This window comes from Metopolophium dirhodum, chromosome 1 (assembly GCF_019925205.1).
Source record: "Metopolophium dirhodum isolate CAU chromosome 1, ASM1992520v1, whole genome shotgun sequence".
Lineage (NCBI taxonomy): Eukaryota > Metazoa > Arthropoda > Insecta > Hemiptera > Aphididae > Metopolophium > Metopolophium dirhodum.
The window spans coordinates 64,485,492-64,503,048 of record NC_083560.1 but is presented as its reverse complement, the minus strand read 5'-3'; the positions used below and the strand labels follow the sequence as shown (position 1 = coordinate 64,503,048).

Here is a 17,557-nt window from a genome sequence, read left to right as displayed (position 1 = left end):
CCCTCCGCGGCCGAAGCTGCTGCTGCTACGAGGCTGTGGCGCGCCCTGCTTTCGGCGTGGCGGTGCCGCTTGCGCAAACCACTGGGCCCCCGGCGTGTCGCGCGCGCGTCTCGACCCGCGCGCAGTGTACGCCGGCACTACATCCCCTACCGTCTCCACCATCGCCACCCCGCTTCTACCAGCGCTGCAGTGTCGGCGTGGTGCCGGTGGACGCCGGCGGTGGCACAGCTTCTAATTCGACGGCGGCGGCCAAAGCAGCTGGGACCGTCCTCCGCGCGCACCTCTCTCACGTTGACTCTCACTCGCACTCTCGCTATCTCCGGCCGGCGCTCGCTCTCACCACCCCTCTCACTCTCGCTCGCACGCGCGCGCCTTCTCTCTCTCTCTCTCTCTCTCTCTCTATCTCTCTCTCTCTCTCTCTCTCTCTTGTGTACACCTTCTGCCGCCGTCCATCCGCCGTCATTATCCCGTCTTCGTCGTCGTCGTAGTCGTCGTCATCGCCGTGGTACTGCTCTCCCCGGCTGCCGCGTTATTGCACCGCTTATGCCATAGGTATACCCAACCATATCCGCAGTACAAGACTACATATATATTTATCATTACAGTCCAAAGTTACCGGCATCATATATTATACAGTCGGTCATCTATTAACTACATATATAATACTAGCACGGTACTATGTACCTAATACGAATATAAACGCGTAGACGTTTCCACCCCACATCGGTGATAATATAGTGCTGTACCACGGTACATAATGGTGATGCGGTGGTATCGGTATATATACCAGAGACGTTTATATATAAGCTGTTCAGAGGTGGTACACGCTGCAACCCCACTCCTCCCGTTACTCACGGGCGTCCCCGTTCGTATCATCATGCTGCCGTCGTGCACGCGAAACGGCCGCTGACCACCACATCGCTACGTATATATCTATAATATTGTGCGATCGTCCGCGTTGGCGATCTTTGGCCAGGCCTAAGCGACCGTGCGGCTGTTTTCCATGACAACGTTCCATAAACGCGACGGGACCACGGTCAGGTTTTCCTAGTGCAAAAGTCGAAAAGCTCAAACTTCGGTCAGCCCGTCCATTACCCGTCAACATTATCCTTGACGCGTATATTACATGCCCGTCGTCGTGATGACCTAACTTGTCTGCGTGAGCCATTGAACGATTTATGTTTTTTCGTTTTTATTTTTTTTTCCGTGTTGAAATTTAGCGATTATAATATATAATATTTAGATAATGATACCGATCTAATATCTAACAAAGTTTCAAAATCGTCAATTTATTTATTTTTTTTACATGTCTATAATATAACGTCTGTTCGGGTATTGAATATAATATTATAATTATTATATTACATTACATTTATAGGCATTCTGGTTTATTTTTTTACGAAACTTCACAAACAATAATATAGTAATTTGTACGTATAGCTATTATTATAAGCGTAACAACCAACATGTTGCATAGCCGTATACAATAACATTGAATTATAAAGTAGGTATACCTCGTATTAAATTCATTGGACAGTTCGTATTGTTAATGTATTTTGACGATTTGTTGAAATTAATTAAATGTATATTGCATTATATTTGTTCTTGGTATTACATAATACGAACAAATTTACCATGCATAAATATCATTTACAAACATGAAACTTCACAATGAAATAACTACAATACATAAGAATTAATTCATCAATAGGTACTCTAATTCGTAAAAAAATTCTAAAATTTCAATAATGTTACATACCCGTATTATTTTATTTTCTGTATTACAAAAAAAAAACTATTGTACTTTAAGATATGAAATTACTACAGATAATTCATATTCATATTATAGGTTCAATAATATATTCATACCTTACTGTAGATTATGTTTAAGACTTTTAAAAACGCAAGTATTACACGAAAATAATAATTTGTCAATTTAGTTTTCAGTGAAAATTGGGAAAGTTTCAAAAAACTGTGAATTAAAGAATAAAATATCCATTAAAAGAGTAAGCTTATTATCTCTGTATTATTTCAGGTTTTAAAATAGTTTCAGGAAGGGATTACAATTTTTTTTATATATATTAATTTTATATACTTACTATTGCAACTAACAAGGAAACTTTCAGAAATACGTATAGTAAAACATAATTAAATTAAAACTAACAATTTTCATTGCTTGATCAATATATTAAATAATGATTCCATGTCCATATTTTCAGATTCATTTTCATAAAAAATGTGTTATCAAATTTCAAAGGTTTAAAATGCATTATTTTTATTCTTAAAATTCTTAACAGCAAATTATAAAAACATAATACATATTTTATATAAGTATGTAAAAAATTTAAAAATGTCAATGTTCAATAGTTTTTTTGTGAGTTTGAGAACAATTAAATGTATTGATTTTTTGAACGTAACAATGCATTAAATTTAATATTCATTTTAATCGACTCTGTGTGTGAGTTAAGATATGTATATTACCTAGTTTTATAGTGCACTTGGTTTCACAGATACGTAATGATGAGCTTTTTGATTGTATTAATTTTATTTTTGGATAGATGAACAACTCTAAAAATTATGTAGAATTCTGTGTAGATGTTTATATCTAGTTTTTATTAGTACTTTATCGTAACCAATAGGACTTTAGGAGGTTATCCTCAGTGGTGAAATATAGGCCATTCAACGAGTATATCCTTGTATTTACTTTGTATATATTTTTTTATTAGCTGCAATTACCCAACTATTATGACACTACTTTGTACTAACCTTTTTTGTAAATTACCTTTTGTAACTAACTTTTTAGCCAATAAATAATATTTATAACTATTTATTATTATTATTATATTATTATTTATTAATTACCTTGATAATTACATAGGTACAGATTGAAACAGATTTTATTTGGTATAATACATTATTTTTGGGTTTTTTTAGGAATGTTTTAGAAAATTACAAAGAACATAATAATAATTTGTTATAAATAATATTCCAAAAGACTTTAAAATAACCAATAATATAGTATGGACTGATACGTAAAAACAATTTTGTTTTTTCTGTGAAGTAGTGTGCACCTTTATTGTGAGTAACCAAATTTAAAACATTTTAGAACGCATAATTATTCACATTAAAATACATTTTTAATATAATAATAATAATAAATATTTATTTATTTTATAGCCTATTTACACCTCAAGTGTAGATGTGTAATTAGTAAGCATATAAAAAACAATCACATAATAACACTGTCAATATAATACAAAATTATAAGCTGAGAAACTATTTTTTAAAAATGGGCTAGTTAAAAGAAGACAGATATTTGAAACTCTTTCATTTTTGCTCAGTTTGACAATTTAAACTTCAAACGCTTATAAAAAAAAAATGAATGCCTTACTATCTTTTATATTTTTACGATGAAAAATGGTATATAATATTGTATTAAGCCATTTTAAATCACCCTTTCGGCCATTCCACTCAAAAATTGAGTAAACTCAGAAAATATAACCCAATCGTTAATTAATATCCTTTGTTACTGAAAATATAAAAGTCGAAATTAGGTGACGAATATTATATTTGTTCATTATAATATTTTTTATGTTTTATTATAATTAGGTATTCTAATTTACAAAATATATTTTATGACTATAAAACTTAATGTTGTCAAATGTTTAGGAACATATTTTTTTATAACCTATTGTTATTTGAAATTAATAAAATAAGTCTTTTTAAATCGTATAAATATAGTAACTAATTGAAAATAGTCTGTGTTTAAATTATATTGGTTAGACTTATATTTGTATATGAATTATGTAAGGTACCATCTAATTTTTTAATTTAGTGGTAAAAGTAATTACAAGATTAAAATAATTGCAATATATTTTTGTTTTTCACTGTCTAAGGTCCAATTTATCCTTAATTATAATTTTTAATTTTAATAATTACGTCATTAATTATAAATAATTATAATATAATAAAACTTTTATTTTTTTCTCCAAAGTTTATGACAAATTATTATTTTTAAGCTGTATTTGCTATTTTTCTAAACTACAATATTATACAAAAGCGGGTCGCAGACACCATGCGCACTTTAGTACATAATATGAGCATGGTGGCCATCAAGTCCTCAGAGACCATGGGGTAAGAATAAAAATTTCACTACCACAGTGCATATGAAAAGCAATATTGGTTAAACTACAAGTATAATAAATAAAATAAATATAGAGGCAATACGACAAAGCGATCGTCGAATTGAAGTAACGAAAACATTATTTTTTTTTTTTAACTATAGAATATATAAACTCGTGTTTACTTAACTCAACTATATTTATGTGACTTTAAAAACTTAAGACAATAAAAATGTAGGACAAAAATTAGTGCTTTAATTCAAAAGTAGGCGCCACTGTCGTCCGATTGGAATTTCAATTAGATGTAAAAATAATATATTTTATCATAAATACGTTTTAAACCAAAGTAAATCGTGTTCTTTATTTATTGTTACTACGTGTACAATGTACATGTACGAAAAAGTCAATAATAATTTAATTTGAAACTAATTCTTCATGTTTCATGCTTCGTTAATTAAATCAAAAAAAACTGCAAACATACATTCCAAATTGCCATAAAAACAACCTTAATTTGTTGTTTACGTTTTTCAAATGTTCAATGTTTGATATAAATAAATAATACGTTAATATAGTATCTATGTAACTAATAAGTGCTTACCTACGGCCTTTAAACCGGTACTAATCAAAAATCACAAGAGTATATTTTGAAGGCAATCTATTACACCACCTTCAAGCTTTCACTAGTTAGTGAAAATGAAAACCATCATAAGTCGACGAATACGAAATTTCCGTGGAACAAACGTTTGGTATTCCCGTTGTTTATGTTTATATTCTTATTAAGTCCCAGATATAGTGGTCCGGTTAAACCTTGTTATAAGTTATAACCGCAAACCGCTATCACATACAGGACGTTCACTCGACAGTAACATGGCTGCTTAATGCTTATCAGTTATTATCATACGAATTTTGTAATGCCATTATTGATAGTTATTACATTTATTATAAAATAAAAGTTTACTTGTTTACATTTTTCATATTTTAGTACCTACTAAGAGCACAAGACTATGCTATATACTAAGGCTAGGTGCATATACTAGGTTTGTTCCCATTAATATGTTTGTTCTTAGCAAATATCTTATAAATACGATCATTGCAATATTAGGTACCAACCTATATTAGATAGTTTAGCATAATATGCAATTCCTAGTTAAATTACTCGATTTAAACGGGGGAAATAGAATTTAAGCTGTAAATAGTAGGTTCTGTGAAATGTTTTGGAAACAGTGCACTTTGCTTTAGGTATTTATTTTATGGTTTACTCTGAATAGCATTAGAAATTGAGTGTGTTACACCAATCACGAGTGAGGTGAATTTAGTAAAATAGTACGTTTTAATAGTACCTATATTTAACAAAATCTGACCATGACATGTGATTCCCACTATTTTTACTATCAGAATTGATGCATAACTGATGTATAACTCAACTTTGATATTTTTTGGTTCAAATTATGGGAAGAGCAAATTAATTAATTTTGTATCTAAAGTTATGAATTTTCAAACTATCAATACAATTATAATAAGTATACCTATATAATTCTCGCATATTGAAAATGCATAAATCTATGATAGGTAACCTCAGTCCTCAATATAAATTAAATTTAGAAATTATCACACTTAAACACTGAGAACTCGAATAAAGTAATATGAACTAAAATATGTTACCATTCAAACTTTAATATATCTGTTGAGTAAGAATCAAGAATGAATAGTAAATGTTTGATGCAAATAAATATCGAAGAAATAGATTATGTAAACATGCCAAATTGTGTCCCCAGTTTATAATAAGTAATATGTCATAGAAAAAGAAACAAAATAGCTTTAAGCACCATTCATCGTACTCTATTGTTTTATAATTTTTTTTTTTTAACTTACATTAATAGTAGTGCAGTGAAAAGGTTGGCAAAGTAAGAAGTAATTTAGTAATTTTAAAATAACTAATAAGTACACGTTCATATTTACTTGTTAATTTAATCTTAGCACTTTTATTGTTAACATAAAATATTAAAATGCAATTAGTTTATTTTTATACCATACTTAATATTTATACCACAAAAATTAATGTTGAAAAAAATATCTTTAAAAATAAAATATAGTGATAATTCTGCAGAACAAATGTACTATGTACAAATACTTATTGTTTACACTGTTTGTACCTGAATAAACTCTAGTTTGTACAGATTTATGTATTTATAAAGTTCTTATATTTAGGCGAGTTGAAGTGTGATGATCAATTGAAAGACGTTAAATGACATAATAAAATATAAAAAAAGAACCCCTCTACGAGCTTTTTATACCAGATCATGGGCAGGGTCTTTTGATGCGGGTCGATCACTGGAAGAATGTATTGACTAATAGTTTTAAAGCTTCTTTTTCTTTGTTGGCAAACACTTTTTGAGATGGTAAAAAAAGTTTAAAAGTTTATGCAGCATCTCTAGAGATTTGATAGATACAGCTGAATACAGATATTACTTATCAAAGATATCATTTTTTTTAATTTCCTTGTAGTTTTAGAGAAATTTATTTTTCGGTTACGATTCTATGGTAAAGTAATATCACATCGCGATAATAACCTAACTATAAATCAAACACCGGTTAATATAAAAATAGGTATACTATTATAACTTATAAGTATTATAGTTTTAACTACAGCCAATTAATACATTTTACGATATTATCGCACCCGGATCCAGATATAATTTTATCCTAACACCCACACCAAGAGAATAATAATCACACTTCGTTAAATCCACCTATTGAATGAATTGTTTAAACTGATAAAAAATATGATATACTAGCTACATTGAACACAATATTCTAATATTTAAGTTTAAAATTATTTATTTACGGTTATAATAAATTATATTTAATGTAATTAAAATCTTAGTTATAACTAATATGTAGCCTGAAGATAGTAAAGTTGTCTTCGATAAATGAATTAATAGTAAAAATGTTAAGTTAGAAATAATAGTCATCCCGATATTCCCTATATTCCCATTTCTAGTATAGTTTTCTACCAAAGCGTACATTAAATGTGATCAAATTACCATAATAACTATCAAGTTGTGCCAATATGGACTATAATAGTTTATCAATACAATTTTATTTATTTATTGTGAGAAAAATTATAATTAGCATTAGTTCATACTTTGTATAAAAATGATTGAATTTTCATATCTATACTTCTGTACCTTATATCGATGCCTACTAAATAAAGCGCCGTTGTCAGTTAAATATGTACTTTTACCTAAATACCAATGTTTACGCTGTATTTTAATAATATTATTAGTTAGACATTTAGAATAAACTAATGATTCAAAGCTAATCACATTCAGTAAAACAGAATTATTCAAAAATACATTTTATAAAATAATTCAACAACAGTTAACACAAAAATTCTTTACATTACATTATGGTAGACAGCCGTACATACAAAATTTATATTATTATTTTTCAACAAAATATTTTTTAATTTTTTTATTAATTAACCCGCGGCCACTTAGGCTATTGGGTGGTTTTTAACTGCGGGGAAGGGTACTGTAGGTTTAAACACGTGTGTTTGTTAGTTTGGCAGATTTTTTAGTGGACACCCGTTGTAGGCAACTGCCGTTCCCGGGTGGGGCATGGCGGCACTTCTCTCCGGACAAAAATATTAATTTAAATAATTTAAAAAAGTATATTTACAACTATAAATTAATAGAGGAGAATATGTGAATGATTAAAGATTAAATTGTAACACAATACACAGTATATAAAATATTTATACTTATATCAAATTAATTAAATTCGAAAACAAAATAAGGTATTTAAAATTCAAATATAAACTTTAACACAATAAAATATACATAACCGTATAATTTTAGACCAAAACAAAATAGTCTATCATGAAAAAATGAGGAATGTAAAACATACAATTAATATTATGTTGTGAAAATGTACATATTATAATTTATCTAGTGGCACGACCGTCTAGTGGCCGCCAACAAATTTGATTAAAATACTTCTAATTAGTTTGAACTTTGAATATTCAAAAATAAACTATTTGTCTTAGTATATAAACTTATGTATAACGTGTATCATACAAAAATAATAATTATTAAACTTCGATCTTTATTATTTAGTATTTACAAATAATATCAGCGTTTTTATCAGTCTTCATAATAATAATAATAATAATAATAATAATAATAATAATAATAATAAAAATCTTAATAATTCCTTATCGCTTGTATATTTAATATATTATATAATATATAATATACAAGGTGATAAATTTAAGTGTCTGAAAATAATATTTTAAATAATTTAGTATCGTTGCAAAACTTTTTATTTTATTATATTTTTACAATTTTTTATTGTTATAATTTTTTTTTTTAATTTTTATGCTTTTTTGAATGACAAAATACATTTTAAATTTATTATTTCAAAGCAATATAATTTTTGGATCATTTTGAAATATACGATCGAATTTTGAATGTGTAGCTAATAAGTTATAAATATTTAAAGTTTTGAAAAGTGGAGTTGTGAACCTAAATTTTTCGAGGTACTCCTGTGCCACTACATCACTACTCCACTCATCAAAATTTTAAATACCTACTTACAAGTTATAATTACTCGTTCGAATTCAATTTTAATACGTATAAAAACACTCGCAACAAATATTCTGCTTTGGTATATGAAACTAAAAATTTATTTTGTCATTAAAAAAGTGAGAAACTATATAAATTGTAAAAATATCATTTATTTTTAAAAATGTTGTTTTGCAATGAAATAAAATTACTTAATATGTAAAACACTTGAATGGACCACCTCGTACCTAATAAGTAATAACTATAATAAAAACTAAAAAATGTCACAAAATTATATGAATAGGTACTATTGAATAACCAACTTAAATGAAAATTATCAACCAACCATAAATCTAAAAAAAAAAAATAAGGAAAACCACAAATCACGAGCATGCTAATTTATCCCTAGCTTATATCTACATACCTTAATTCAGTTACCTATTCATTTTATTATTGACATTTTATATCTTTGCTTTGGCACATAGAATCAAAATCAAAAAACGTTACGTTACGAAAAAAATTGCAAAAAAATAATTTTTCTCACACGAGATTCGAATTCGATATACGCGCTTTATCACGATAGTTAGGTGTGACTGCACCGACGCTCGATGTGTTTGATGCTTTGACCATTTGAGCATATAGTGAATGTCACGAAAGTCGGACGTGGATGGTACGCCGCGATCCGAAAGCATCACTCCTCCACAAACACACGCTATATGCATCGGCGTAACTAGGGGGTGCTAGGGGGGGGGAGGGGCTTAGCCCTCCCGTATTAATATTTAGCCCCTCTAAAAGATTTTACTTTTCAGCCCCTCCTTATAGGCTCGTAGTTAAAACCCGAATCATTACGAAGAAAAAAATGTTTAAAATAATTAATTTGGTAATGATTATTATATTATAATAATATAAAATAAAATATAGTATACGTGGATGTACCAAGTACGAATTTATCGTAATATTGGTCATAGTTTTCGCGGAAGAAATGTGCGTGTTGTGTATAGCTTATCCGCTTATTGCATATTAGCTTCAAGCTTATATAACGCCCCAATGGGCTATGGCCCATCATAATATTACATATTATTTTATTATATTTAAATAGGTACCCTTTACACTTTGGTTTTCTAGGACTCTAGCCCCTGTAACTATTGAATCCTAGTTACGCACATGGCTATATGCTACATATGATAGCAAGGACAACAAAGACATAAAATGTGGTATTTCATTGCAGACTCGTATGCAATAAGTTTTTAATGTTTATTATAATATAATGTCATTTTATGTAAACAATTATTTTACAGTAAAAAAGAATGAATTATATAAAGTAGTCATTGATTGATTTCTCATAATGATTGAGAAATCTTCATGGCGTTGAGTGGTTGATTTTAGTCGCTATTAGAAGGTCAAAACACCATTTCCGTTTTAAACATCTCCAGAGGTCACCACCTGGGATATCACGAATAGATAGATAGTATATTATAGATTTTAGGTGGTTGGTCAGGTTAGAGTGGAAGCTTTAATTTAATATTTTATAAATCGAAAATTAAATACAACTATTAATTAATGTTATGTAGGTACCTACTTATGTTTATTGCATGTTAAAATTAAATACATTCAAATGAATATTACTAAACGGTATTATCGCATTCAAGCCACACGAATTAAAATAAACAACGATTAGAATGATATATCACTATACTATAAATAGTATCATTATTTTACACAAATATAGGTATAGCCTGCAGTCTAGCAGATGTTCTAAATAATTGAAGAGTAGTTCATTAAAAAAAATATATTAGAGAATGAGTATGGCTTAAAAAAGTTACCTAATATTTGTGAGTTATAATATTAACAAATACAAACTTTACATTGGTAACTACATCGGGGCCAGTTCCAACAGCGGAAAAAAATCTTGATATCTACAGGCATGTAAAGACTATTCAGTGCATGTAAAAACTTTAAGCACATATTGTATGCTGGACGATGGTTTATGTACAATATACGCATGTTTTAAACCCTTTTTTCTATTGTCCTCGCTAAACTCGGCAATTATTATATTAACGCCCCAAGGCACATAAACCTTTAATAGTTTAATACTGCCACTAATGAGGAGGTAACTCCAATTCATGGTTAGCAAACAAATTAATTTTAAACACAAAGTATTACTAATGGAAAACAATAAAATTATCATAAAATCATAAACTTGAATTAAATTACACAGAGTTCATTTTTCAAATGCAACGATTCACAAGTGTTTTGTAGCCCCCCCCCCTCGAGCTGTAGCCCATCCAAAAACCAGTTTTTCCTATCATGTCTGGATTTGGTTGACACTAGGTATGTGAGTGTTGTGTTTAGTATCATATGCTATACACTATATTATATAAATATATAATATTTATTGATTTTGATTTTCTGTTTTAAATATATTATAACTAAAACCGTGTTCATTAGTAAACACGAGGCTATATAGTATATTATAGTATGTCATGAGGAATTATCTTATTAGTTATAATTTATAATATGTATTCAAAAGTTTGTTCGAAAGAATAATAATTTAAAAATTTAAATCTGTTCAATGTTCGCAATATTATATTATTATGATAACTATTTTTCAAGGCATTTACAGAAATACTATTTGTGTATTATTTTATTTATAATATTAATTATACGTTTGTAAATACTATATTACAAGTTCTTAGAGTAACTGAGTAAAAATATAAATATATAGTAAAAAAAATTCCAAAAATTAAATCTAACACATTTAAAATACACAAAGTCATAGCAAGTATAAATATTTACATAAATAATATTCAAATATAAAAATGTTAATTGTAATGTTTTGTATATTGTCTAAACTATTATAGAACAAATATTGAATACGATAATATTTTTATTTTTTTCTGAAATTTTATGTGGGAACATAGGTACGAATATAATATGACATACCTAATATATACAGTGCGCTGGAAAATTGTTTTCTAAATAATTTAGGTTTATCGCCAGAACGGCAAGAACTATTAGACAAAAATGACAACGCAAATAGTCACTAATCTTGATATCTAAAAAAAAATATCTACAAATAACAAGTAGGTACCTATATGAACTATATTTTAAAACTAATGTTACATTAAAATATAAATAAAATGTTATGTATCTTTTATAAGTTATAATATTATATATTTCTTATAACAATATAATGTAGTATTAAGAACCAAGTATCTGGATACACAGGTATATTATATTTGTATACATGAGTAAAATAAGGTACCTATGAGAAAAAATGTATTACACATAAATGTAAACATATTATAAATACTATTGTACTACATAATCTATAATCTATATATTTATATGACATTATATTACATTTTTGAACTTTCAAAGTTTTTCGTAAGAACTTAAATTCGGACCAAATTCGAATGTTTAATATAGGTGCGATGGATATTTAATAAAAAAACTTTGATTCATTATAATAATATGGTCTTATGGTGTAAATACCAAAGGTTTTTGAAAACATTCTGACGGTTTTTAAAACTGTTTTTCGTGTTATAACGTTTTCTACTTAGCATAACGATAACATAATACCAAAACACAAAATATAAATAACATCGTCTTCATCCGAAGCGTAAGACATTATGTAAAACAGCTTAGGGCGTCAGTCGGTGCATCTATATTCTATATAGTATATACAAGAAGTCGACGAGTCGTTTGTAAGAAACCGGTAGAAAAATGTTACTTTCGCCGGAGACCTGCAGGTACGACCTACCAACCTTATACCAGCTATTAAATACAACGTACAGCGACATAACCGTGTTTGTGTTATTTATATTATTATTACGTTGCAGTATACGACCAGAATAATATTATGATTATAAATGCGGGTATACAGGGTGTATCAAGAAGATCTGACAATAATTTCACGTTGAAATGATGTATACAATTTTCGTGATGCACTAATATAGGTAGGACGTATGTAAAAATGTGTGGTGTATGTATGGTAGGTAGCCAATAGGTACCTACACACATCGATAGACGATGGGTCGGCAGTACGGCGAGAGTGTTCGAACAGCGATCGCGTTATATTCGTGCGCGGGCAAGATAACAACGTATAGGTAGCGGCGGCAGAGGAGGAGGCGCACGGCGGTCGATCATCATCATCATCATCATATTATTATTATTAAACGTCGCTGCTGCGATCAACAGGAAATAACAATTATTATAATATATTATTATCATCAGTATAACTATTATTATTATTTTTATTACTACTTCTACTATTATTATTATTATTATTACAAAATAAAACCGCGTGATTATCACCGTGTGCAACATAAAATACTGTTCACGGCGGTTAGACGGCCGTCAGTCGCAGTGCTTAATCGTATTATATATGTGTGTGGTGGTCATAAACGCGTACACACCGAGCCACCACAGTTGTTATTTACCAAAATCCAACAATATAAAATATTGTAATGTACTAAGATATTATAATAATTATTTTTACTGTCATCCTCGTCGTCGTCAAGGTGTGTATACAAGTTTCATAAAAAAATATATACCAACTCTGCGATCCGATTTTATATTGTTATGAACGAACGATATTGTTAACAATAATAATAATTATTATTATTTTTGTAGTTCACGAGTGACAACGTGAAAACACAAGAACCTAGGAAAGATCTTGTGGATCGAATAAATCCGAACCACTGTCAGCGTCCAGAATAACCACGCCACAAAACACTGTTTAGTACAAATAAGTAAGTGTCAAGTGTTACTTAGGTACTTCGTTGCATTTAAAGTAAATTGTCGTCCCTCGTATCGTATTTATATTATATTATTGTTCATTTTTTGCAATTTATTACCATGCATTTGATGGTCACATCTATGAATTCATTTTTATTTTCATGCCTTCTATAATTTTGTAAGTCATAGAAAAACATTTTATTTTTAAATTTAATTTAAAATAATCATTTTTGCTGTACGTGTAATATATAGATACTTGGTATATCCGGGGGGGGGGCTTGCACCCGGGACCAAGCTCCCTCTTAATCTAGACTCGCCTGTTGTACTTATATGCATATATATTATAGTCTCACTGGATGTTGCGCCTTGCATGTGCACATACCTCCAAACATAATAATATTAAAAACAACAAATCTCATACGAATGCTGGTATTATTTTAATATTATAACTACCCTGTGGGTATAGAGGATTTCATCCATGGCTCTGTACAGACTCTGCCCGTGTTTCTATATGTATACATAATACATACTACGTATATTATAATATAATTTATTTATAAATGTGCAAGTACGATACGCGTTTAGTGGTTTTTAATTTCATAATTTATCATATTATTTATAAAATATTCATAAACCAATAGGTCGAACGGAATCGCCGCTGCAACTTCACAGTACGGAAATGTCGCCGTCGATTTCTCTCTTTTACCATTTCACCGAGCGCAACCATTATAATATAATAGACTTCCGGTCTTGCACGGTTATTATTATTTCAGCGCTGCGCAATATTATCGCGTCTGTGTACATATTCACGCGTTCAAATATTTAAACGACATTGACAAAGTGCAGCGCAAAGTTTAACAACAATTGAACAATACGAAGCTAAAATAATTAATTAATCACGAACCGGTAAAATCGACACGGTGATGGCATCTAGCGCACACGTGGTACGGCACTTGAGTCTCGGGCAAGCGTATAAAGTATAAGTTCTCCTTAAAATTTCACCGCTGTGAGCGGAACAAAAGTCTTACACTAAATTTATCGCTATTTTAAAATACATAATATATTATGTACGAGAAATCCAGACGAATAGTTCTCACACGCGAACGAGTAGGACGGACGGCTTTCGTCCTTAGTTACCTATAATACTAGATATATGTACAGTTGATTTTATGCTATATGGGAATGGGATATGTTTTTGATTCAAAATTATCATGCATTTATAGGGAACTCGATTTGTTAGACAAAAAAAAAAAATCTACAAACATATATTTACAGCAGGTTGGATTTGAAAACAATTGCATCCATTGCATTTTCATTTTTAACTTTAGATATACGTATATTGTGTATTTATATGTAAATGTTTAATATGATTAGAAATATTAATCATTATAAAAATATTGTAATACCGCAAAATCGACAAAAATATGTATTACTACAGTATTTTTTAATTTAACGTTAAAAATATTATGAATCAATAGATAGCGAACAATAAATTACCAAGTATTTTATCGTACGTTACCTATATGTGACGCATTTCCCAATGTTTCCATTACTCTTATATAGCATGACGTATACTAACTAAACTAACAATTTAAAATTTAAGCACCGTATTATGTAGGTACAAGCCAATACGTATAAGCCATGTCAATTGTTTCGTTAAGCAAATATTATATTATATTTATTGGCGTGGGCAAAGGTTTTAATCACCGTAAATACTCCCGCGATTCATCGTTGAACAGTATTGATATTAACTGTTCATTTTTTTTTTATTTAGTAAATTATTTGCAATCTACGCTTCAAAAAATATCAAACTTCGTAGATATGGACAACTGCAGAAACGGATACGATAACTCGGCGTGTAACCCAAATGACGATGTTGGTGGAGTACAGAAACCGTCGATCGAAATGGACCGTGTGGCCGGTACCACGATGAATGCAGTCGTCGTCACCGGATGCTGCGGTGGCGGTCTGAACGGCAATAGCAACCATCAGTCAGGCGATCAGTCTCCCGAAGATGGCTCGCCGGACACGTGTCAGCCAAAATGCCCAGCGGTCAGATCGTCACCCTGGGATCCACTAAAGACGCGGTTCGTGCTTGTCTTAACCATAGCCATGGTCGCGTGGGTACTGATTGGCGTTATTGTCAAAAACCTGTAAAACGCGAAAAATTACCGCAATCATAATAATTCTCAATCAATTATGTTGCATTTTAAACGATGGCATGTCCAACTGTACTAGTATATCATATGATTTATGTTGCATAAGATTCTGTTTGATTAATTAATGTATCCTAACGAGTAAATCCAACCGGCGCCCAAAATTCTTTGTGAGTTTCCCAAAATTGTACCAGTCTTGTCTCATACGATTTTTTACGATCATTCCTCTATAAGCACTTGAAAATGATCACATATCATAATCATAATATTATGTGTTATTGATATTTTGAGCACTTTTTATACAAAACTGTACAATTATGGCATTTCTAATAATATATGACAGAATAAAATATAATGTATGTTTGTGAAGATAATGTACAGATTAATATTGTTTTCAAAATACATAAATAAAAAGTTATGTTGAAAATTAATTGTATTTAATGATTTTTCATGTCAACTTATATGAAAGTTTTTGACCTAAAAAATAAATAAATATTATAAATAATGTACAAAGTAAATAAACACAATATTTTATTATTTTAGTGTCGATCGTGTTTGTTGTTTTTACCTAATACCAAAGAACAAAATATTAGTACAAAACTTAAGATACTATATAACATGGTTCATTTTAAAAATATATATTTTTAAATCTGTAAAAGTTTATTTTTTGTAATATTTACGACTAATTTACGTTGTATATTTTAACATGGTGTATTAACTAATAACTACATAATAATGAATATATTTTAGCATTTTTGTACTGCATATTTTTGCATATTCTTAAGCATTTTAATTTATACTTTATGGTTTAATTTTTCTTAAAAATACTAAATCTAGCTTTAGTAAATTCATAATTTTTTTTATAATAATAACGTAACTTATGTCATTATTATCATGACAGTTTATTCTCTGTTCTCGTAAGTTATAAAAACATTTTTTTTAATCTTCCATTTAAAATATAGTTCACACAGTACGTAATTATTAATTCCCAGATTATTGATAGTGAAACCAGAATTAATATAATATTGTAATGAAAGGAAAATAAGTAAATAGATTAAAAACAGCTGTAACTCTAGTCTTAAATTATTTATATGCTTAAGTGCTTTTTTAGTCTATATTATTTTAAGATACGCCGAACGCTCATGGATTTCTCTGTCTTACAAACGTGCAATAATATTATAACAAATTTATTTGAGTTTAAGAAAACTAATTTTGTGTTGTTAACTTTAAAATTAGAATGGATTTAGTATTTAGTTATTGTTAAACTTGAGGTAAGAACATTTAATATAGGACACCTCGTAGACTCTTATTAATATTTTAATTTTAAACAGTCGTCAGCATTTTAAAATTGTTATATTTTACATATAGTATAACTAATAAGTAATAACTCACTTTAAAATTAAAATATCAATGAAAGACTAGGTACGATAATATTCTTACCTTTAAGTCCAGTGAAACAACCAGGATATTCTTCAAGGTCCAACAACTAAAAATTTGTTATTATCGTAATATTTAAGAAATACAAATATAAGTATTTAATATCATATTATAGTGCAAAATTTAATCACAGTGTCTAAAATTAGTCAAACTCTATCAACCACTGCTATGGAAATCACCACAACTATGTTAAACATTTTGAATTTTGATTATTTTGATATTGGATACATTAAGGGTCCAAAGGGGTTGACAAAACTACAATTTATTTATTTATCTTTTAAGATTGTTAATTGAATGAGGAATGTATTAGTTTTAAAAAATGTGTGATTTTTTAGCATCCTTTATCACGTTATATATGCTTCATATATTATTCAAGTTTAAGGGTGTAGTAAATTCGATCAATTTTGTACTTAAGAAAAATTGAAATTTTTGGAAATTTCCAGTACTTTTATTAATAATAGGAAAAACTATATCAAAAACAGTGGGAAACGAGAATATTATAAATTATTATTTATTTATAATAATGAATTGATGCCAC

At 29.2% G+C, this 17,557-nt stretch overlaps 1 protein-coding gene across 1 annotated transcript; it reads left to right on the top strand.

Moving 5' to 3' along the window:
* Window positions 1-12,721: 12,721 nt before the first annotated feature.
* Window positions 12,722-16,124, top strand: LOC132936867 (uncharacterized). Its single transcript, XM_061003652.1, has 3 exons — window positions 12,722-13,209; window positions 13,322-13,440; window positions 15,201-16,124. Exon 3 carries the CDS (start codon window positions 15,248-15,250, stop codon window positions 15,581-15,583), a length of 336 nt encoding a protein of 111 aa, XP_060859635.1. The 5' UTR covers window positions 12,722-13,209; window positions 13,322-13,440; window positions 15,201-15,247; the 3' UTR covers window positions 15,584-16,124.
* Window positions 16,125-17,557: the final 1,433 nt, after the last annotated feature.